Source organism: Takifugu rubripes, chromosome 1 (assembly GCF_901000725.2).
Source record: "Takifugu rubripes chromosome 1, fTakRub1.2, whole genome shotgun sequence".
In the NCBI taxonomy this organism is placed as follows: domain Eukaryota; kingdom Metazoa; phylum Chordata; class Actinopteri; order Tetraodontiformes; family Tetraodontidae; genus Takifugu; species Takifugu rubripes.
Window position 1 is genome coordinate 11,826,122 of NC_042285.1, and position 23,807 is coordinate 11,849,928.

Genomic DNA, 23,807 nt, shown 5'->3' on the forward strand with positions numbered 1-23,807 from the left:
TGCTGCCTCACAGAGAACTCCGAGTCCTGCTTAGTGAACCAAGTTAACTGACAACACTGGACTTTCCCTGTGAAACACAAACTGCTGCACATCGACACCAAGACAACACTTGAGATTCTATAACTATATAGAGCTAAGGCCTGCACAATTTATCAATACCTTTTTGTTGAGCTTCATCAGGTGTGGTGTCACTGTCTGGCAGAGAGTCATTCTGATAACTAACTGCCTTCCCTTCATATGTTGACAGTCTATTTCTTTCTGCTCCTCTCCAGGACATACATACAAATGAGTTTGCTTCTGTGCTAGCTATTTATAATCATCAGTGGCGGCAGCAACACTGGTGTGTGACCGTGTGTCTGCGACCCTGAGCGGGTGGGGTTTGCTGGCAGCTGCAGTTTGGCCAAGAGACCAACCACAGACTGAGTGGATCACCCCCAGCAACACGGTGAGAAGTCCTTAAGAAAACTCCAATAGAGTGGTACAAAGCTTTGGTAATACTGTTTGTTGGATGACATGACGCTGTGGTGCATGACATCATGTACATTCCAAAAGTAACAAACATGAATAGCAATTACACCACATGTACTCACAGTCATCGAAGACTCTGTAACTCTGCGGTCCAGAGACTTGGCTCTTCTTAAACTGGCAAAAGTAGCGTTAGACACATCAGGGACTAAATGGTCTTTTCCTGCATCCAGGGACATCTCCTATAAAAACAAATTCAGAGTTTAACTCTAATTATATAGCACATTGGCTGCTCCCCACATACAGTATAAACACTTTAATCCATAGTTTGAAAAGGTTGAACACACATGCTTGTTAGTCAGATTGCGCCTTTCACTGCGGCCTTGTCGCTGGATCATTGTGGTATCAGCAGAAGGCTCACTGGGGCTGCTGGTGTCCATGTGGTCTGCCTGCTGACCCTCCTCAAATCGCGAAATGATTTGAGAACGCCTAAGAGACACAACAGGAATTCTCACTTATTCCCGGACCACACACAAACAGTATTTATAGCCACACAACAGACTTTAAAATAAATTATGCATCTTGATCATTCTTTAAATAATATACATATATACAATAGCGTACTAAGACAGAAAATACATCTATTTCCCAATAATAGCATCCCCGATTATCCAAGATAGAGCACATAATCACCAAATGCAAAACAACATAATCAATATTACATCAAAGCACCAAATATACCCAAAATGAATGTGCAATATAGCGATAGTTTAAACATTATGGACAACACCACAATTTGGAACTAATATCCAAAAGAAAGTAACCCTGATGCATCAAAAAAATTAGAGCTGTGCTACATGATTATAGATTAGAATATGAGCAGAATGGAAGGTTAAACACACCGCAGAAGTGGCAGCAATGGAAACATCAATGGCATTACCTCAAAGCACGGCACTGTTGTATGTGTAATGTGGATGGACAGTGTGTGGGCCTCCACGAGAAAGGGTGAATAGATCGAGAGAGTATTTAAACCCACAAGCAGAACCAGTATGTATAGAAAATAAGTGTTCCCAGGGTGAACACAGATGAAATGACAGAAAGCAGGAATCAGCAGGGTTCAGCATTGGGACAGGGGCAGAAGGAATGGCTGAGAAAAAGCTCTGAGCAGTGCTGTTCAGGAGTATCTGGAAAAATCCAAACAATAAAACAAACTAGCAAGAGAAAATGATATAGAACAGAAAGTATTTTGTGCACTTACACCTTCAAAATTATTTCAGTTCCACAATTGCTGAGCAAACCTAATTACAAGTGCATCAACAAAGTAGCCACGGGGTGGTGCTAGAAGGTGAGCTGCCAGTTGATGACCTGGCATGCTGCACACATTTAAGCTGCAGCCAGCTACTACTGCTTCGTTAATTATTAGCATACTCACTGTCAAGGGACAAGCATTTTGATTGCCGTTACAATATGTTTGCTCAGCATTTATCTGCCATGTCAGGTGAGTGCAAATGCTTTGAAATATGAAATGTCTCTTGTTTGTTTTTGTTCTGTTTTTTTTTTTTTTTTTTTTTTCAGTGTGCCAACCTTGATACCGTACCTATCCTCTTACCTGCGCTCCTGCCCAAACAGGCGGGCAACTTCTTCCCTGCCAGGACTCCGCGTCCGTGCCCTCAACTCTTGGTGCTTTTTCTCTGGGCGGAAAGCTTCCCGGTAGCTCAGTCTGCGAGCACGCGGCACATCAGACAATGCTGCGTACTCATTGCCAGATCGTCCCACTCTGTTCTCTCCACCACACGTACTACCATTACTTTCTCTACCACCCTCGCAACTGGGTGAAGGTCCGCTGGGTTCAGAGTCCAATGAGCTTTGTGAGGAACTGATGGTGGAGTAACTGGGAGAAACAAGCGTACCTGGAGATGGGAGAGGATCTTGGGAGGATTGATAAGGGGACAGTTGGGGTTCTGACTCAGAGGTATACCTGGGACTGAGTGCTCCTACAGTGGAGGAGGATGCTGAAGAGCACAGAGGCAGATGCTGGGGTGGCTGAGAATGCTGAGCAGGTTGAGAACAGGGTTCCGACTTGGTCTTTTCCAGAGAAAAGTAGCCACTCTCCACTCGTACTTTACGTCCAGTAAATACGGTACTGCCATCTGAAAAAAAGCAATAATAATGTAAAAGCTATGAACACAATTTTGATTGTTAGCTATCTGACCACACAGTTAATCATAAGCTAAGCAACTTTGGGCTACACCCATTCGGTATCCAAACTAAAGTCTAGTTTGTTCGACTAGTGTAAGCACTCTGGGGGCTCAACAGCCTGTGAGACTACTATGTCTGGTATGTGGTTTGGTAATTCTGGTAGTTGAATCATAGCAACTGGACTCTTTGAGTTCCATGAAGACATTTCACCTCTCATCCAAGAGGCTTCATCAGTTCTAACTGACTGTTGGGAGGCCTAATAGTTTCATAGGGAAGTGCATTTGTACAACATACATATTTGTACAACAATGATAAAGCTTTCCTCTTCACCCTAAACACAAATGACAGCAAAGGATCATGATAGTCTCTGTAGACCATAGGTAATGTTATCTGCTCAGTCTGGGACTGTGCAGTGTTTCATATCACAGGAGGTAACTTGCTCAACAGACTCAGGGGCACCTAGGGTCTGTGTGAGGACACTGAGAGGACAATAGTATATTCAGGTTAGGAAATGGATATGCCAATATCTCTGTCCCCACCATCCTGGTAAGTGACGCAGGGGTCTGGGTGGCTTTGGCTCAGCTGGCTGATGCAGGAGGTACTCCGACTGCAGGGAATAGTGGTCCTGCTCCAGCGGCTCTCCTCCTGCCATATACTTGCACGGCTGATGGGTACGCGCTCAGCACTGGCAATGCTGCTGGGCAAGCACGGGATGCTTCCTCCACTACTGCTGCTGGTCACCGTCACCTTCGCTGGTCCAGGCTCCTGAGCAGATATTTGGTTTGGGAGAAGTGGATAAGAAAGAAAAAGGAAACATTGGGAGGTAAGGTCACAAAGAGGCTGCACAAAAGGAATACAAGGAAAATGGGGATCAAGGAAAAAAAGGAATACTGATAAACAACAATGAAAAAATATGTCTCTTTGTCTGCCATCCATTTAACCACAATAGGGTTTATTTATGTTTTAATAATGATTTTTTTTAATTGTTATTATTGTGCATGCCTCTGTGAAATCACTGGTGAAATTTTTTTCTAGAAAAGTGGAAAAGGGTTAAAGCCTGACAAAAAAATAAAATCAGAAATCATTCACAAACAGCACCATAATACAATTATTAATCGAGATCACATTTGTCATCCTTAAATTATTTAACATATAAAAATTAAACACTTGATCACATTAAACACCGTTGCCAAAGCCAAACCTCATGGAGACTAAAAGCATGACTTCCAAATCAAAACAACACTTAAGCAAAACCGTTTTCATTAATCCAACCAGAAACATGCTCATACGTTTGAAATCACTTTCAGTTTTCCAGTCTGGAAAAAAGAAAATCACAACTTTATGGCACCTTCACCTGGATTTCTTGGAAATTAAGATAAAAAATAGTCTGATTTAAAAGCCAGAGGGTTAAGCAGGATGAAGTTTTAGGCCAAGCTGAACTCACTGGGTGTCCATTCATGTCTTCAGTAGAAAAACAATGGGTTGCAGATACTCCACCCTGCCAAATCAAAAACGCCTTCCATGTTAATATTTTGCAGCATGAAACTAATTACAGGTAGCGCCAAAATATGTCGGCTTGTTTGAACTGAGATGTCAAAGGTAGCTGTTTTCTGGCCAAAGGAAAAAACTTCCAGACTACTACCGGTACACTATAAAGTTGCCTGTTACACAACAGGCAATGCAGCAAACACTAGCATTCCTTTTGATGACAAATACACCAATAAATGACATGGCATCACTTTTTATCTTCATTCAGGGACACAACCCAGAAGATAAAAGATATTGAAATAACTACTCATCTATTATTAAGAAATTGTGATTTTCCTGCACATTTCCAGTAAAGTCAACAAAAGTGGGGAAGAGTTGAGCAAGAAATATCAGGAACAATGCAGGGTACGTAATTACATTCTGTTATATATCTGTGTGAGTGCAAGAAAAGCGGAAAATAATAACTCATCAGGATTCTCGGAGGAGGTCAGAGTATGATTGTCCACAACTTGGTGCCCATTTCTGGCACAAGAAAAAAAACAAGAGAGCCAGACACAAATGATGGAGGTCACATTGGACACAGTTAAGGTCACTGCTGTGTCACCATAGTTTCTCTGCAAATGAGCCTCTTGATGCGAGCACAGAAGGCTCCGGCTCTGTTCTAAGGCGCCGTCATTAAAGGAACCCGACAATGAGTTTTATGTCCACACCACAAATATAAAAAGGAAAGAAAGGAAATCTTATTCTTATCTTATTGTGAGTGGTCTGTACAGCATTATGTCAACATTTCATTTGTCAAAACAGATTTACCCGGTGCTGTTAGTTTACACTGCATGCACTTCACAGGGAGCAGTCTGACAGCACTGACATTTAATTAGAAAACGTATCTCGTTACTGCCGATGGTACAAAGGGGAGTAATAATGGCTCACAGAGAGTTACTTTAGCAGTGATATCAATACATGGCTGTTGCGATGTGAATTTGGACCAACCTTGTACCACCAAAGTCAGATGGACAGCACAAAGAATGGTTGTAGCTGAATATATCTTATATATATAATATATATGTGCCACTGAATGCTACTGCTGACATCAGCAAAAACAGAAGTGCTCTTTGTATGTTTGTACAAGACATTTTGGTTTCTAAGCAAGGAAAGGAAGATGAGAAGGGCATCCTCTAAAAACTATCAATAAGGCACCGATGTTGTACAATAATATCGTGCAACAATGCAACAGTCTTTTGAATTTGCCGTTTATTGAATTTGGCTAAACTACTTCAGTGCTGTGTGTGTAAACAATGTCATTACCTGGTGAGTCTGTGGATCAACTTTGCGTTTTTTCTTATGATTTTGCTTGTTGGTCCTTGGATACACAGTCAGAGCCTCCTGCCAACTACAAAAAATAAAACATTGAAACACCAAATAAAGTAAAATAAATATACACAAATGTAAAGAACATCTAGGATGTATATCTAGCTTTTATTTCATGGCTTAATGTCTCCTCAGTCTTCTGAGTAATCTAAATTGAATATGTATTTATGTGCACCCAAGGTTTCATTGCCAGGTTAATGGAACTTTTACACATGCAAATGTGGTATGTGAAAAGCTAGAATTGACACATGGGAGCCAGATGGTTGGAGTAGGAGTGCTACAGTGATAGAACAGGTACCATAACGGAGAGTGGGTGCTGTGAGTCACAGCTCTGCAAGAATGACCCTCATACACACACGAAAGACAGCGAGGGGCTGTGATGCACAGGGGGAAAAAAAATCCTTTCCTTTGTATGGAAATCTGAGACCTGTGTAGGATGGTGTGCAGGCTAGAAAGACAGTGAAGGTAACAGTTTGAGAATGTGCAACGTCACTGCAGTGAGGAAGACGAGATCATCACAAACCAACAGCAGGGGGCAGGGCAGTTTTGGCAACCAAAGCAGTCGTGTCACAATTCTTATCCTCCTCATCCACTGAGACCACACAAACCATACACATCTCACAAAGTCAGCCTGTCCTCAGCTACAATATGTCTTACCCATTAATAATTTCTTTACACTCTGCCCGTATGAAATGCTCTTTTTCAGGGGTCAAGATGCACAGCGAGTTTTTCTGGCCCGTCCTGGACTCTCCATCGATGACATCAGAGCACTGGTTCATGTTAATTGTTCCCTGTGGTAGAGTGGTGGGCTGCAGGACATAATGGAGAAAGTGTTAAAGCAGAATGTGCATGTAAACACCTAACCATATTTTACACATCCCATCGAAATGAATGCCAGGACTGTCAAGCCACATGCTAAAATAAGAGTCTGGGCACAGGCAAATGTTCTTGATAGGTCTTGCTGTGATATTTTTGTGTTATGTAACGCAGCGTTTTAAAAATAGCAGAATCTTTTCAGCAATATCAGTGGCAGTTTATTCTAGAAACTTGTTTGGAATTACACAGGCTTCACAAGTCCACAATCAAAATACTGCATGGAATGTTTTATACTGTAAAAGTAGCATAAAAAGCTCAGCTGTGAAATGACAGTATAAGTTCATGGGTTCATTAAGTCATTTGAGTATAATCTGTCTCCTGTCTAGCTGTGAGGCATAAACCCAAGTATGCACGCTGATTACACTGAGCACCGTTAGCATAAATAACACTTCCTTCACAATAATCCTAGTGTGTGTACAACGCCTTAAGTTGTTACATCATCCATGTTCATTTAAACATATACGGTCTTAGAAAACATTGGCTGGACTTTCCCAATCAATGTGTATTTGTCAAATATGTTGCCTAACGTCAAATGATCTATCTATCTATATAAATAAATAAACACACATAGATGTATGTATACTCCAATAACAGATCGCTTGATGCATAAATACCTTCCTAAAAATACACTGAAAATAAGGTCTGTATGCTTACATAAAGCCATAGAAATAATCAGAAAAGAGAAATGTGGTTGGCCTGACTTCTAAAAGACCTTTGTGGGCAATGAGAGATCCTTCATAATCTCATGCTAACTGGGGATTTGTGCTGGTTCAATTAGGAAATTGAGTACTGCATAGCTGAGCACGCGGCACATAGGTAGCTTGAGGTCCCACTTTCACTAGCAGAAACATACAGGCGGAATTAAAGACACCAAAATACCACAATGTTTCCAAGCTTCCAAGTACAAATTATTCACAGATGAAAAATTACAACTCTGAACTAAACAAAATATGTCAACAGATAGAGCCTAAAAGAAAATTAAAAGGTATCATGTTCACATTAGCTATTGACTAAATAAATCTAACTCAAAGGACCCTGCAGTTGCACCATAACCATAGCCTGTCAGCAGCAGAGCAGCGAGGCCTTCGGATGGCTTTTAATGTGGACAGCCAAGCCAACAGTTAACAGTTTATGGTAATCCCACCCTTAGAGCAGACGTAAGGCCCTGTTTACGTTGTCACTGTTAAATGTTCTTCAAATGCCATTTTCATGCTGAACTTATAACTGCTGTTTATACTGAAAATAATAGAGTAACAATTTGATCTAAAATAGGAAAATAGCAACTTTGTTCCATGAATTGTAGCTATAGGCCAGAGAAAATCAAACTGGCGCATCTCGTGTTTGGATTCGATTTATGAAGTGGCCCACCTTGCTAAAGTAGTCAATTAGCTTGTGCTTGGCTCTTGTTTACATGCATTTTCAGTAGTCTACACCATATTATATATCCCCACAATTTCTGACACCCTTTTCCAGGCAATACATTTACTTAGTTACCCAGAGTGGCTCACAATTGGCTGCTGCTGTGGCCACATTGCTGTCATTAGCATAACGTTGAGCTTTTCTCAACAACTTGCCGCTCAAATCACGTTGCTCCCCGTCGCTCCAGTCATCCATCTACATGAGCATTTATTGAAAATGAATGGCCAAAATCTCTTTTGGTGTGAGTGCAGAATAAATTTGCAAACTAAATCCTTTTAACTGGGTACCTACTGCTACATTGATCTGTCTCAGCTGTTAGGTTCCCAGATCTATCTGGTGCAGAAGGTAGCTACTTATTTCAGAATGCACCTATGGAATCTCTAAAATCCTACACATTTTTGTGGAAGTAAATTGTGATGAAGTACTTTCAACACAAGCCTGAAGGGAGAAGTGTTATGTATATTCTCTTTGAGAGTTCACAAACATGGCAACCAGCTCTGCCATTATTACTACCGCAGCCAATTCAAAAGATACAGAAATTTTTCAAATATGACACGGTGGTGAATGTATGCTATGCCAAAAGCTAGGTCCAGCCAAAGCAGGATGAATATGCAGATTTCTTTTAGACTCTCCATGGGGGACTGCTGTCATTAGTGCCAAGTAGTGACATTCTAATTTAGATGAAGATGTTATGCCAATGGATGGAAAATGTTCCATCACTAAAGGGTTCTCAAGAGGCCAAGCAACAGCCGGGTTTGACACACAGGCAGACAAAAAGACTTTAGAACAGCTGGGCGAGGGCCTGAGCCTCCTTCAGACTGGACAGAGATTGGCGTGAGCTTGACCTGAGAGCCCTGTCACTCTCAGACATGAGAAAATGAAAGGAGGTTTGCGGAGAGACACCACAGTGTATGTTGAGGAAGAAGAGATGAAGTTGGAGGTTAAGAACAGTCGTGCTGAAGGATAAAAAAGGATTTTCTGGACCATGATTGTGGACTACTGGCCATCTGTCCATGTAAACAAATCTAGAGTACACCAAGTGGGCTTGGGCATTGACCCCTGGTCAGAGGATAACCAGAAAAATGTTTCAAATTCCAAGAATAGATGTACAAGCAGCTTTTGGCCACAGCTGATAATCACAGGCACTGGATTTGATTAGACATTTAAGAAAAAATAAAATCATTTGCGCAAAAGATTAGAAAGATTAGAAAGCTGTTTTCTCAAAGCTGATCGTAACCAAGATGTTTTTGAGTGCTCACACAGGCGGGTAGAGTGGGGACATAGGGTATGATCTGCACTGGAACCATGTGGAAAATAGCACATTATTCCCTTGTCTCACTAGGATTGGCATTGTCAGCTGATCCCCAATCTTCTTTGGGTGACCCATTGTGGCTGGAGCCCCTGAACTTAGGCCCCCTGAACCCACACCTCTCTGTCACCTAGCCTAGACCCAGTCGGTTCTCCCTGGGCCATGGCTCTCTACAATGGGACCTTTGTGAGTTCACACAATGTTGGATTGTCAGCTGCTGTAGTCCACAGAGCCACTCCTCCACTTAACCCTCAACAAGGAAATGACTGAGACACGGGCCCCAAACAAGTGTCCTTTTGTCATCAGCACAGAAATAATGAAGCCACCATAAACTTATGCTAGTCTCTGAAGTTATTCCTATAACATGAATACTGTCTCCACAGCAGTCATTGTGCAGAGTCTCAAATGGAGACGGACAAATCAGTCATAATATCAATGTGAGTCTGGTGATGATAAAACAATTTCAGCAGCACTAATAATTGAGATATATGAAGAAAAAAAACTGCAAATAAACTGGCAAACATATATTTGGAGCTGTTGTTGATCCTTTAAGTGGAATAACATGATACAAATTAGAGTGTGCTACTGATAATCATTATCAAGTATAAATGAGTCAATCATCTGTATTATTACTTATTAATAAGAACAAGTATATAAGACATAAATAAATGTAATTACCATTTTTTGTACAGGAGGAGAAGGCAGAGACTTAACGAATGTTGTAAAAACCTGTTTATTTCCCTGTCACTTTGGATCAGAGGTGTCAAACTCAAATACCCAGTGGGCCAAAATTCAAAACTGGGACAAAGTCACAGGCCAACATTGATATTTATTGAAGAAAATCTTCCTCCACTTACAACACGGAACCTTTTGATATGGACCTAAACTAGTTTTGCTCAACAACTGAACATTGAACAAGCAAAGCTTAACACGATACAATATATAATTTATTATTGCACACGTGCAAAATCGAAATTCAAATAAAAAAAACACATCACTGGCATTCAGTTCTTCTCTTTTAAATTTCAACAGCAATCTTTTGCTATTGTAAGTTAATGTAATGTAAATGTAATGCCTTTTCATCTCTTCTACTTTCTGGCACCTTTGAGTCATTTCCAGCTGCTTGTGCTTGTCTTGGTGTTGCGTTTTATAGCGTCATCTGTGTTGTGACAGGTCTGTCTTTTACATATCTAAACAGATATTCTGCCTCTTACCTGTTCAGAAAGGTCCTATTTTCTGCCTTTCCTTTAATCATTTTTCAGAGGGGTAGTGCGGTGCCAGAATTAGCATTAGCATATAAGGTCGCTATGACTACATCCTCTTTCTTGGTGGTTGGCTAGCCACAAATTGGCTCATTACCACCACCAGCTGATGTAGAGTGTGGATTTTCACACCAAAACACCAGCAGAGCATTCTGGTATTTGTAGTATTAGCACATGCGCTTTAAGCGATAATACCGGTGGGCCAGCTCTTATAGTCAATTGGTATGGCTTTGGGGGCCAAATATAATTACATTACGGGCCAAATTTGGCCCACATGCCAGAGTTTGACACCTATGCTTTAGATGGTTTGTGAAAAATAGTGCCCGCAAGTATAGCAGCATTTTAAAATGCATTCCTCTGTACTCCACTCTTAGCTATTTTGTAGCCTACAAAAATCTGTTTCTCTCTTATGATACATTGGGAGAAATATTTGCTTAATTGGGAACTGTTTGATGGTCAGACTTTAATTTTCGGTTGTTGAGAAAATCATCTTCTACTTATATTAACATTTTTTGATTAGACAATCTAATTTTATGCCATTAAAATGGAGCAGTCATGAAATTATGTCATATTTGCAATATATTTTCTAAACTATATTTTAAGCAATACATTTGATAAAATAGTAAAATGGCACCTAAAATAGTGCACAAGCATAGACATGATTATAAACACCTGTGGCATCTGTTATTTGATATGATGTGCCAACTTGTCTGCCAATGTTGAGGGTGACAAATCACAAAGTTATCTTCAAACAGTTTCCAAGTTCTTCACCCTTCAGAGAGGAAAGCAGCGCTGGCACCCTTCACCCTGACTCATGAACATGGCTGAGAATCAGGTCTTTTCAGGGGCCAACATCATTACAGATAACAACAATTGTGCAATGAATCTTTCCTTAGCAACTCAGGATAACAAGGGTAAACAAGATTTTTGTGAACAGTGAGCATTCCGACAACCAGCTGTGGGGAAACTTTCTCAGGTGCCAGACTGATGGAGTCACCTCTGATCTTACCACAGACATCAAACATTTTGTGTGTGTCCGATACAAATCTACAATAATGCAACTACAACTACATTCTACTCACAAAGCAGAACGAACCCATTAGCACAATCATCACAGATTGGGAATCTTTGTCATCTTACAATTTTAGCATAGATAAATGAATGTTCAGAGAGGGAACTGAGAGGTGATGCTGACCTTATCATCAGCTACAATCTTATCCTAATCCCTGCCTCTATGGTACACATATAGCTCTATAAAACAGCCACATGTTGGACATCTGACATCTCTGTTGGCAGCCCGTTTAGTGCTGCAGGCATTTTCAAAAACACCTCACTCCACTGGTATGCATTCAAGGCGTTTGGACGAGTGCTTCAGCATAGGGCGAAGCTCTGACTCGGGACTCGCAGCAACAGAAAACATTTCAAAGGAAAATAACAACACACACATTTTTCACATTTGTACCAGTGTTGTGGGTGGAAGCAGAACGGTTCTTATGGAGAACAGTGAGAGGAGGTGGGTGGATTCACGCCATTAGGAGGCCAGCAGCTGACAAATGCAGAGGCGGAGGATGATGAGGGATAGTTGGTGGATGAAGACTGGTTAATCCGACAGTACAGCAGAAGTATTTTGTTCCTATTCTGTATTGCATTGGCAGTCTGTCTATCTATCTATCTATCTATCTATCTATCTATCTATCGAGACACACGTGTGTGTGTGTGTGTGTGTGTGTGTGTGTGTGTGTGTGTATAGAGTGAAAGAACAACAGAGCAAGAAGGAGAAAGCGTAACTATGAGCATATAACACCCATCGTACTCACTGCACTTGCGTCCTGTCCTATTTTGAATTGATACACAATTCTAATGCTCACCTATAAATGCCTCAATGGACCTCCCCCTCCCTCCCTTCAGATATATATCACACAATCCTCCAAATGTATTTTCGGGGCTACAGGCAGCCTCCTGCTCCTTCAAGTTCCCAGAACCAAGCTTTGCACAATGGGAAAACATGCCTTCTGCTTGGCTAAACCTCACCTATGGAACAGCTTCCTTATCCAGCTGGACAGAGTCTAGACTTAAAGTTGCCCTAAAACTAGGCATATCACATGTAACAATATATGTATTTTTATTATGTAATGATGTGAGTGTGTGTATATTATGATAAAAATCTGTCAACTCCAATAGCTTAATAGAAACTGCTTTTTCAGGAAAAACTTTGAAAATGAGGAAAGGATGTGTCATCTTTCCTATCAATAAGCTACACAATTTTCCACAATGCAGAGGAAGATTTTTCCAGGGGGCACCGTACACAGTGTTATAAAACCTTCAGATATTTCATTGCCTATTTTTCCATTTCATTTCTAAGAATTAAACAATCATATGCTTTAATGGGGTTTTCAACGAACAAACAAAAAGCAAGTATTTGTCAATATATGTCACAGTTATGCATGCTTCAAAACCTAAATATAAATGGTATCTGTCAATGTTAATACATTCAGACAGGTACAAAATCAAATATTATATGAAAGACCTGTTAATAAGTCATGTTGTTTTTGTGCGCTCCTCTAATTTAAGCATAAGTATCTCTTTCCAGTGCATATCTAACCCATCTCTTATTATGCGATATATTTGACAGCAGTGCTTTACACTAACAGTGATTAACTTATCACATAACATTTTCTCTCAGTGTTTTTATGCAGCAGTTTGAGTCAAGATAAGGCATAAAGGCAAATAGAGTAAGCTCATTAGGTGCTTTTTGGAAGGCATGGCTGATAGCTAATCCAACAGCTAATTTTGGGCCAAATCCTGGGGAAACTGGAGGAGTTTACTAAAGATCAAGTGGCTCCAATCCATCATATTTAGTTTACAGGATATGTGGAATTTATGAGCACAAGTAAGGTTAGAAAACTGAATGTCTCCTGGGAGATATTGTCTACTCCAAATAAATACATCAGGTATGTCCAGGAGATTATATTTTGATTTCCAAGAGCCGATTCCAGAATTTCCTTCTCTCTAAAAATAGCGGTGATACAAACCACTGACCTTAAAAGGTGTTGGATTTGGCAGGGCACAAAGCTGAGGTGAAAGGTTAAAGGTCATCCAACACCCCTGCAACAGTTGCACATCTGAATGAAGTCAAGCTACAGCTGTGACTACTGCAAGCAATCACAACAAGATAAGAAGAAGAGCAAGATATTAGACACCCAACCTGGGCAGACTTTACAACTGAACTTTACGTTCAGTTGTAAAGTTGTAAAGTTAATGGCATCTGAGGATAATTCACAATGATCTGGTAGGAGCCTACAGTGTACATGTGAATTCCTTTATACATTATTTCCAAATGTTTTCTTAATGCATGTAACTATTTAAACAAACTTTAAATTAAACCTTTTGTCAGGGTCCTGGTCTAGAATATAGAAAAAAACGGAGCAGAAAGTCTGTCAGTCTGGTTTTATAAACGAGGGAGGGTTTTGGGGGTAAAAGTTACACAATGTTGCTGGCTGGGCTCTCCAACACAAATTATTTATTGGCCAGTGAGAACAGGAACGAAAGAGAGAATAATAGAAAGCTGGGATGCAAAAGGAAGGGAACGTGATTCAGACTAGATAATGAGGAAAAATAAAACTGTGGACCCTGCTGCCGAGACTGGATGCTAGCTGAGCCAAACAACTCGTGGAGCCGGTCTTTCTGTAGAATATGAATAGCTGCAATCATTAAAAAGTGAATACAAAGAACACGAGAGCAAAAATATATCTGGTAGAAAAAAAAAGTCTAATAAGGACTCTTCACCAGGGCAAAACCAAGGACTGCTATTAATTATTTTTAGCTAAACAGAATATAATGGGTCCATTTAAAGGAAAACTGATACCTTATTAGAAACCAGTTGTTGCAAGTACCAAAGGTGCTGATGGATGTAATGGCCCATGTTAATTGATCCTGTCCACAAACTCATGCAACAGTGCACTCTAATATAAGAGACCAGACAGTTGGACTTGTCTGTCAACCTCTTGTCATTAGCTTGTGTGTGGAAACCAGATCAATAAAAGCCAAAAATAAATGTGCATTATTTCTGTTGGAAGACACAAACATATGTATCTTAGTTGAAGGGCCCTCTGCAGTGCCTTAGGTCAGGCATTTACCAAACTCTCCTCACATTTCTAACTTAATACTTGTTAAAGGCAGCACATGCTGTTTGAGAGGGACAGCTCATTCCCCTCTTTGCATGCATGACGTGTGCACGGGCTGCAGAATAATGTAGTTTTATTATGATTTGAACTTGATGAGTGCATTTTGATGGCCATTATTTTTAGACTCATTAGGTAACTCGGCCATGGAACACAGACACACAATGACAAATGAGCGATGTGGAAAGAAAGCGCGTTTCCAAAAAAAAAACCTGACAGGCGAACATTGATTTAGCATGATGACCTAAATTCACAATGGGTCAGCATGATATAAAAAACTAATTTTGTATTTACATTATCAAATGTCTTTGTTGGGAGGAAGAATTCTTTCACTGCCAGGTCCCTTAGAAAAGCCCTCTAATGTTAAACCAGGTTAAAGACACAGTGTCAGTTAGTATTAATCTGCTTTAGTCCAACATAACATGGTGCTGATGCGCTTTCTGTCAGCTGTCCAAACTTAACATACTGTAATTTCCAGTATGCTGTTGAAGTTGTGTAGGAGTTCTCTTCAGCTCAAATCTTCGAAAGCAAAAGAGCGACGCTGGATAAGCATAGTGATTGATGTGGATGACAGAATGAAAGGTGGGTAGTCTGCAGAGAAGAGAATGAAACAAAACATCTTCAACCTCTGCAGAGATGAAATGTGAGGAACCGGTGCTACTGCATCATAATGGTTTGAAATTCTGCTTAACGCACGACCAACAAGGATAACACTTATACTGTAGATACAGATGTTCCTATACAGTAGATGATGTTATATACACAGTGGTACCAACTCAGTAATCGTTTCAGCGACCGGCTTTGTCACTGGCCTTCCGACTTCCCCCTTCTACAGTGCATCTGTGATTGTAAAAGAGCAGCAGAAATGCTTTAGCAAAGGCCTCTGTCATCAATTTGTGTCATGTTTGGAGGCTTGTGCACAATGACATGCACATAAAAGCAGAGTAGCAGAGGTAAGGGAAATGCGCTAGGGTAATTAACCGTGGTGTTTAAATTGAAGTCACTCTTAATGGACTGAGTGGTTACTAAAAGTACAGATTGTAATGCTTGCACTCTCAAGCTTACACACACTAAAATCATTAGATTGAAGACTCCACCAACTAACAATTTAAAGGGGGCAGTCACAAATGAGCATTGCCTGGAAAACTATTGAGAAAATCCTAAAAATAAACACCCAAAATCTTCTTTAAATACAAATCGGGGGAATGTTCTTAGTAAATATGGTATTCTGGGCGTTAGCTTCATTTGACTGGCAGTCCCACTGTTGTAGACCCTGATGATTACAAGCTGTGTGAATGACTGTTCCCATGGTTTTGTGGCTTTGTGCAATTGGAACAGTGACCCCACTGTAATCCACGGCTGTTTACATTCCAACAGATCAGTTCCTTCTGGAACCATGGGGAAGGAAGGGCAGGGGTTAAAGAAGACTCTCACACACAATATCTACAAAACCAACATGTCTTACCAGGAGCCCACTTATTAAAACAATCCACAATGATACAATTGAAAAGGCTGATTATTCGTAATCAACACAGTATTTGATCAGAATTCCAACGTTCCATCTATTTGAATTTCTTACATAATGCCTTCCAAATAATGAGTCATCTCCAGGCAGTCTTTTTATTTTTCCAACTGTACCAAGCGGATTTCTAACCCCCAGTTAATATCCATAGTTTGTCAGGGTGTGGTGTTGAGCCAACACTTATCCCCAGTAGAAAATGCCTGGAGGTAGCAGCACAGCACAAAGGGAAAGCCGCCTCAATTCTTCAGAAGCTTCTCTTTCCCAAACAAACATTAGAAATAAGAAAAATATGTTACAAAAATTAGTACTTTTGTCATAGGTTTATTAATGTTTCCACATGTCAAAAGGTCTTGCAAATCTTAAGAACATATGTGCTTCTATGTGCAGGATTCTGACAGACAGCGAAGTTAAAAGCACAAAAAAGTGAAGGAAATTTAGACAAAAGTCAGCTGGCAGCTGCTCCCACATTAGTGGGGCAGTGGTCTACTGTTTAGCTAAGTGTCTCATTAGAACAGAGTGTTCTAGTTGGATAAACAAGGGAGCTCTGCTATAGTCAACTGCAGCCAATCTCTTTTATTATCAAATTAAAGTTTTAATGTACTGCCAGGGGACCTGATGTGCAAATATTACCTTTTGGGGAAAGGTAATATTTGCGAAAGATTTCAAATTCTGTCCATTCTTCAAAAAACTTTTTAAACCCACAGAACTGCCCTCATGGGGTGATAACAAATCTTTGTGTGCCTTTATCTGTTTTCTCACACCATCTAACAAAAGGTGCGAGTAGCTCCTCTTTATGACACGTGTGCATGCCTTTTTAATCTGAAGGGTTTTCTCCAAGCCTCCCACAGAAAACACCTGTTGCTGGCACGGCCTCCACAGTCAAGTACCCTCGGTCACAGGTGCCACAAACACCCACATGCAAAAACAAGGGCTTCAGCTCTTCACATATTCTGTTCAACTAGGCTTTTCTGCACGGGCTTCAAAGCTGTGTCGGTAAATTCTGCTTCTATAGCTACGGTGTAAAGATTTGGATATGACAACCTCAGCCCACACGCTTATGCATCACTGGTAAAACGTTCTGTTCTATAGAGTCACAGCACAGACAAGACAAGCGCTCCATAACAGTCACTGTCCTGTGTCACACATGGCACTGTTACCTTACTAGACAAAGGCACAAAGCATGTTGCCTTGGAAACACATTGCTGTAATAACTGCTTATTTGATCTGAAATCCTGCCTGTGCATGCTGCAAATAATGAAGACTGGATTGAGATTAACCTTAAAAATGCACTACAAATTCGTAGTTGGTATTTCTAAAATGCAACCAGCTAATTCACAACAAATTTTAATTTCTCCACTTGGATTTCAATGCCAAGAGCAATCCTTTAAGAGCGATGCCAACTTGAGCGTTGCATAGCAGCACATATTCATTGCAAGCCAACATTTTCAGCTATTTACCCACTCCCACCATCCTCCCAGTCAGGACTCATTTTCTCTACTTTTAAAAGGAAGGACCTGTATATTGCATGCAATGTATCTTCAATGGCTTTATGCTATTTGTATGGGTGTAATATGGATGCTGATAGATGGATGCTGACTGTAGGTGGGTGGGAATCACCAGAATGATTAGCTCCCTCAGACCTTTGCTAACCCATTTTTGCTTGCAGAGCAGTGTCACATCCAGAGAGTTAGGACCACAGTCTATCCGGGTTTGGGTAAAACCCAAGGCCCAGATTCCAAAAAACTGGGTTAGAAGGAAAACAGAGGGACTCATCCACAACAAACTTGTGTCAGAGGAGTACCGGCATGCTGGGGAGTGATGTATCTTAATGAACAGAAGGGGGGCATTTTGCAAGGCGCTACTGTTCTAGCTAAGGAGTCAACAACCCAAGCCATCCACCCACCCAAATGCAGGAAGGAAGACAGCAGCCACCTCAACCAAAAAAACATCAGTGGGTTATTTTATCTATCGTGAGTGCTTCCAAAATTGATGTATTATGTAAGAAATCTGCAGACCTTGATGAATGTTTCCATTTGTCTCTGAAGGATTTCAGTAATTGATAGGAAACATTGAAGACCAGAAGAATGTGAAAATGATGAAACAGTTTCCTCAGTTTCATTCCCTGTTAACCTCAGACTCTCGTGTCTAATGTGAATTAGGTTGTGGTAAAGAACTTCAGTTAAATGGTTAACTGCAGACAGTAAAGCTAATGCTGTGGCTGTGGCTGTCCACTTTCTTTACCACGGATACAGGATTGTATGGACAGCACTGGTGCTGCTACATTTATCATTTAATTAGACTCGTTGAAGGCTTAACAGCAAGTCCCACTGACGTCAAGAGCCAATAGGAGATTTGGACGATGTAGTTCTGTTCTCATTCTAGTGGTCTGAACACCTTAAAATCCAACTACTGTGCTTAGCTGGCTAGCTTAAGCATTGCTGACCTTGAGGCCCTCCCAATGCGAGTTGGGGAAAGCTGTGGCAACACACCTTGGGAGAAAAGTTTGCTGTGTACAAACGTGCCCATTTACTGCAAAGGTAGAAGCAATTCTCAAGTATTCATACACTTTGGTGGTATTTATGGGTTGTTGGGTATTACAAATGTTTTTGGAGAAATTTCTCTGCCTCACCGATGTGATTCCATACAACCCCTCGTATGGACCAGGGAATGTAAACATGCCTTTGATTCTGCAAAACTGCTCCTCTGCAGTGCCACTGTGCTGGCTGCTCCTGACTTCATTAGGTCCTTTAAGATTGAGGTGGATGCAAGGGCTACAAGGGAAGGAGGTGTGCTTCTTGATGATGGCATGGACGACCGTCACCCTGTCTCCTACATCTGAGTTAAGTTCAAGCGCCATCAAATTCACTATTCCACGATATAGAAGGAAACACTAACCAGGCTCCTAGCCTTACAGCATTGTGGGGCTTATACAAGGTACAGGACCTGTGGTAGTTTACACAAACTACAGCCCCTTTGGGTTCCTGAACAAAATGTGCAGTCATAACTAGAGGCCGATGCATTGGACACTGCTCACCTAAGGACGTGAATTGGAGATCAAGCACAAAAAGTTTGCTAACAATATCATTAGTGAGTGCAATTGTATTCTCTGTGGCATTCCTGTGTCTAGGTAGATGGCTTCTTATAAGGGAGGGGATATTACATCCTCTGTGTCTGAGGGACCGTGACCGTATATTGCAGAGATAAACCCTTGTTCGCAGTACCTGGGTTTTTGTTCACGCTCCCACTGCTCTGGTCATTTCCACCATTGTCACAAACCCACGCTCCTTGCCCAGCCTCCCTTCGCTCATTCTTTTCTATGTATTTTTCCTAAAGATCTTCCATGTATGTGAAAAAAACTTGTCTGCTTCTTGCAATTGATGAATTTATGTTGCTCGCTTTTGTGATCTCCCCATAGTAAAAGGTGTAAGGGTCATACCATCTACAGGGGACACCTGATGCGGAAAAATTATATTGTTGTGGGGGTACTGCAGTGCAAGGAGTTGGTAGTTGTTAAATTAAATCTTCCATAGCTAATCTACATATGTTGGTGTACTAACCTGCAGAATTTAATACCCAATCATACATCCTCAGGAATACTTTTACTGCCCATCTACACGGAAAACATCGGTGGATAGCTGACAAGTTTGACAACAATTATTCTAATGGCTGTGATGTGACATGATTCTATATTTGGCATCGATTCATATTTCCATCTCTGGGACCTCAAGACCTCCTGCCCTCCTTTTGATCGTCTATTCAGAGGAGATGAAAAGATGATGAGTGACATCCAGGGAGACTGATGAATAGAAGGAGGACATCCGGCTCTTCCCTTTGTCTCTTCCAGTAAACACCTCATCTGGATATTTTCTGGCATTATCGTTCTAACCAGTGCATTAGAGATACTGTATATTGCCTCAAGTTTGAAGAGAAAAATATTACCTGCACATTTTTAAACTGTAAAAAAAAAAAAAAGGCTTTACTTTATAAGTAATAATTAAACTGAAATTAGCCTAAAAACACATAAAAAAATGTCAGAACTCCTGCTTTTTCTCTTATGTACATCCATAGAGCCTCTGTCCTCTTTGCCAGAGAGTGTCACATATTGTATGAAAGGGTCCCCACCACGGGCTAATACTGTTTAAACTACCTCTGCATTCACCTCAGAGCAAAGCACATTCCATTTTTAGAAAAATAAAATCCACTGTTGAGCATTGCTTCGGTCAGTCAATATTCAGCACGGCTGAACTGAGCAGGATATCGCGTTTATGAAATGAAAGCGATCTCCTGCTCAGACAATCCCAAATTAATGTATTATATCAGCATTAATATGGGGACGACTTATTTGCAGCAATAATTACATGTCTGAAGTGGCCTTTCCAGTTCTTAAAGAACAGGACGTTAACAAGGCATGCTTGCATAACTTTGTAAGCCACTGTAGCAAATATTAAGCTAGGCACATGATTTTAGTATCAACATAACCCCTTGTGACACAACTGTTGTTATCTTAGTGCTGAACACACTTGTAACACGCTAACTGGGGCTGTCAAATGTAAGGCAACACGTAAAATCCTGAGGCGACTGCAATATATTAATGCTACTAACTAAAATGAATTGAAATAAGAGTAAGTGTCGTATATGTCTTCTTTGTTCTTCAATTTCTTTGGTCTGCTTATTTCCAAATTGAAATAAAGATTTTAAAAATTGTAGAATAAAATCTTATTTTTAAGTTCCACTGCTTTTTTTTTAAATTAATTAATGGTCAGCCATTGTACAGAGTTGAAGAAAAGGTATTAAAGTAAGAACAAAGCCACTGATCAGATACTGTCCTTCAAAATGTAGACTGCTAAGAAAACAAAACAAGCAGATAAAAGAAGAAAATATTTGACTCACCATTTCATCCAGAGCGTAACGGAGTAGGCCATGCTCATACAGTATGAAAAACCTCCTTTGCCATTTCTGAAAGAAAAAAGAAAAATAATGGCTTCACAAACTCTTGAATTTAAAAATAGGCAGTGTGTAAATATGCAATGGAGTTTCACAAATGTTAAAGTATAAAAAAATGCAGCACTTTGCTGACCTGGAGACCGTGATTTAAATGATCAGGTGAAAATCTCAACTTTTATACAGTAAAAACATGTCAGGCAAGACTCGTCACACAAACATTACTAGACTACAGAGGGAAAGAATGGCATGCAGTGGTAGCCCAGCACATCATGCACCATCACGCTGGAAAAATGGGCCGGAAAAATGGGCCAGACTGCTGTTACAAAAGCAACCATTGGCTCCCAGTTCTCTTTATAAATGTACGTGTTAATAAATAGAGAAACATCTGCTTTTTAAGTGGCCAAAGAATAATTCACTTTACAATACTGCACATCAATAAAAAGATACGCACAGAAGTATGAACAAACACACACACAAACATTCCTTGAACTTGAACTGATGATAGTTATCTCCCAAGATATTTTATTATGTGGACTGCAAGATGCTGAGATATAAAGACCGTTTGGAAGCTATGGGCCAAGCCAAATTTCATTCAAACTGTAATAATTCTGCACAGTATGTTGGTTGGAAAGGTGGACATTTTTTGCAAATTCCATGCAGTCAATTTCATTAATCTTTTGATGACTTCTCCAAGGCCCCCCTGTCATCCTAATGCACCATTTCATCTCTGCTCCACGTCTCCAATTCCAACTCAGCTCACGTCATTAAATATTAAAAAGTGCTTTGTTACCCAAAAGGTCTCAACATGGTGCGTAAAAAGAAACGTAAATAGAACACTGAAATGAATACATGAAAGGAAAGATATGGTTGAAATAGACCTGCTAGCGATCAATTCTGCCATGTTGCTGATGAACAGATTAGCTGCAGACAAACGACCGAGTGGTCCCAGAACATGACTCACAACACGTCAGCTCTTTTTCCTCTGTGATTAGACCGTCGGTCGAACCTGACCATCCTGCTCGCCTCAGCACTATGTATAGGCCAATAATATGCATGTTTTTAAAGCTGAGGGTGAGAATAGACCAAACACTTTAGTAATTATGTCAGGGCAGCACCAAAATGTTGACAGTAGTTTGAGTTGAAAGATTCAGAGGTGCTTTTCCTCAAAAACCCCATATGGAAGCCATCAGTGTGGCTGTGAGAACTGGGACTTTTCCTTCTCCTCCCCCCACATTCTCTCAACTCCTTCTTTGGGATGCACCACCACACTGTAATCTGGGAGCAGATAAAGGAAGTGGTGCAACAGTGCAGGGCTCCTATTACATGATGCTTGGAAAACAGGATTTCATAAAATAAAAGTCAATATTAGGCTCATTAGTGCCCGAGAATGAGGCTTCTTCTGATAGGAGGCCAATCCTCCCACAGGAAGCAGCTGAATCCATGGAACGGTGTCAGGAGTCAAAACAACAAGACCTCCTGTTTGTCAGATGTCAAATGAGTGCTAATGGGAAAACTGTGCAGGGCAATGAATGTTTTTAACATTTGCAGGTCTGTAGGGGCAAATATCAAATATTTATCCATGCTTGTTATTGAACGCAGATATAGTATTGCTACAATGAACTTTTGCAAAAGCAAATGGTAAAACAAAGGGCTGCATAAAGATTTTCGGTTGAACATTACTATTCTGTTTTTGCATATAACAAAGAGTATTTTTGGAGGATTTTTGCTGAAAAGCTAGTGTTTCATTTATGGGTAGCGAGTGAATACACCGTGGAAAAACAACATACGATACTGCTTTCAATGTACATTTTAATTTGATGCCTAAGGCTGGAAGGACTTACCCGAGATCTGTGTAAAGGATTGTCAAAATTGGTTCCCTCTGGTGCCAGCAACAACCACCCTCCATAGATAGGTTTAGCCTAGGAAAGAGAAAAATACAATTACAACGTACGGTCGCAAACATCAAAAAGGAACAATAACAGCTTGATCATGCGTATTAAATGCAGTTTTGAAACTGCATATTTGAAGGCTTCACAAGAATTTATGCAGTGGATTGGGACAATAACACACATGTTTGAGGTAAACCGAGAGGAGTATATTAGTTATTATTATGCCTTCAATCAACTGCAACTACATTCTGCAGTTGGCTTTAGCCCAGAGCACCATGCTGTCCTGGGGGGGGGGGGGGGGGGCAACACATGATGTTCCCTCTGATCCGGTAAGTAGGTGAACTGGAGTGCGGAGGGGGGAGCAGAAGGCAAAAGTTAGCATTAAAAAACACAAAACTGTGGATGAGCAAGCGCGAGAGAACGGAGTCTGAGAGGTTCTGTGGCCACAGTTTTGCAATTCACTACTGAGAGATGTGAGCTGTCCTGGCAGTCTTGAAGAGTTCTGGTATGAGTTTGAACTCCTGCATACTTGCAGTCAGCTTTTGTTTGCTGCGCCAGGGAGATTCTGCATAACAGAGCTGTGGGGTTACTTGCATAAAAGTTCATTTTACTCAGATTTTAAAAAGAAAATTCTACTCAATGCTCTTAGCAAATATTCACATACTCCCAAACCTATGGTTTTATAAATTAGAAAAGGTGGGTATAAATGAGAGAAAAGCTTTGACATGTAAAACCACCTGGCACCTCTGTATTCCTCCAGTGGGTTTGATTATAGTCGTAACTTGATCTAGAGTATAATTAACATTAAAATCCTGTTCCATTTTGATTACAGGAAGCACAGCATATTAGTCAGGTGAGTGAGTGAGTCAGTACAGAAAGACAAAC

At 40.6% G+C, this 23,807-nt stretch overlaps 1 protein-coding gene across 10 annotated transcripts in view; it reads right to left on the reverse strand.

The window, feature by feature from the left end:
* LOC101067528 (myosin phosphatase Rho interacting protein) overlaps positions 1-23,807 on the reverse strand; it is a 38,735-nt gene that overhangs the window by 12,669 nt on the left and 2,259 nt on the right. For 5 of the 10 annotated variants that reach the window (XR_003886569.1, XR_003886591.1, XR_003886583.1 and 2 more), the window contains exons 2-10: positions 22,875-22,952; positions 20,980-21,045; positions 6,178-6,329; positions 5,458-5,542; positions 4,109-4,162; positions 3,204-3,504; positions 2,075-2,615; positions 813-954; positions 591-707 (exon numbers count right to left, since the gene is read on the reverse strand). Coding sequence is in view for 2 of the 10 variants with exons in the window: in XM_029829474.1 (XP_029685334.1) it covers positions 591-707; positions 813-954; positions 2,075-2,615; positions 3,204-3,504; positions 4,109-4,162; positions 5,458-5,542; positions 6,178-6,329; positions 20,980-21,045; positions 22,875-22,952 (1,536 nt within the window). In the remaining 8 variants the exon portion in view is untranslated. The remainder of the gene's footprint in view (positions 1-590; positions 708-812; positions 955-2,074; positions 2,616-3,203; positions 3,505-4,108; positions 4,163-5,457; positions 5,543-6,177; positions 6,330-20,979; positions 21,046-22,874; positions 22,953-23,807) is intronic. The other 5 variants (XR_003886578.1, XM_029829558.1, XR_003886576.1 and 2 more) reach the window with 4 other exon arrangements.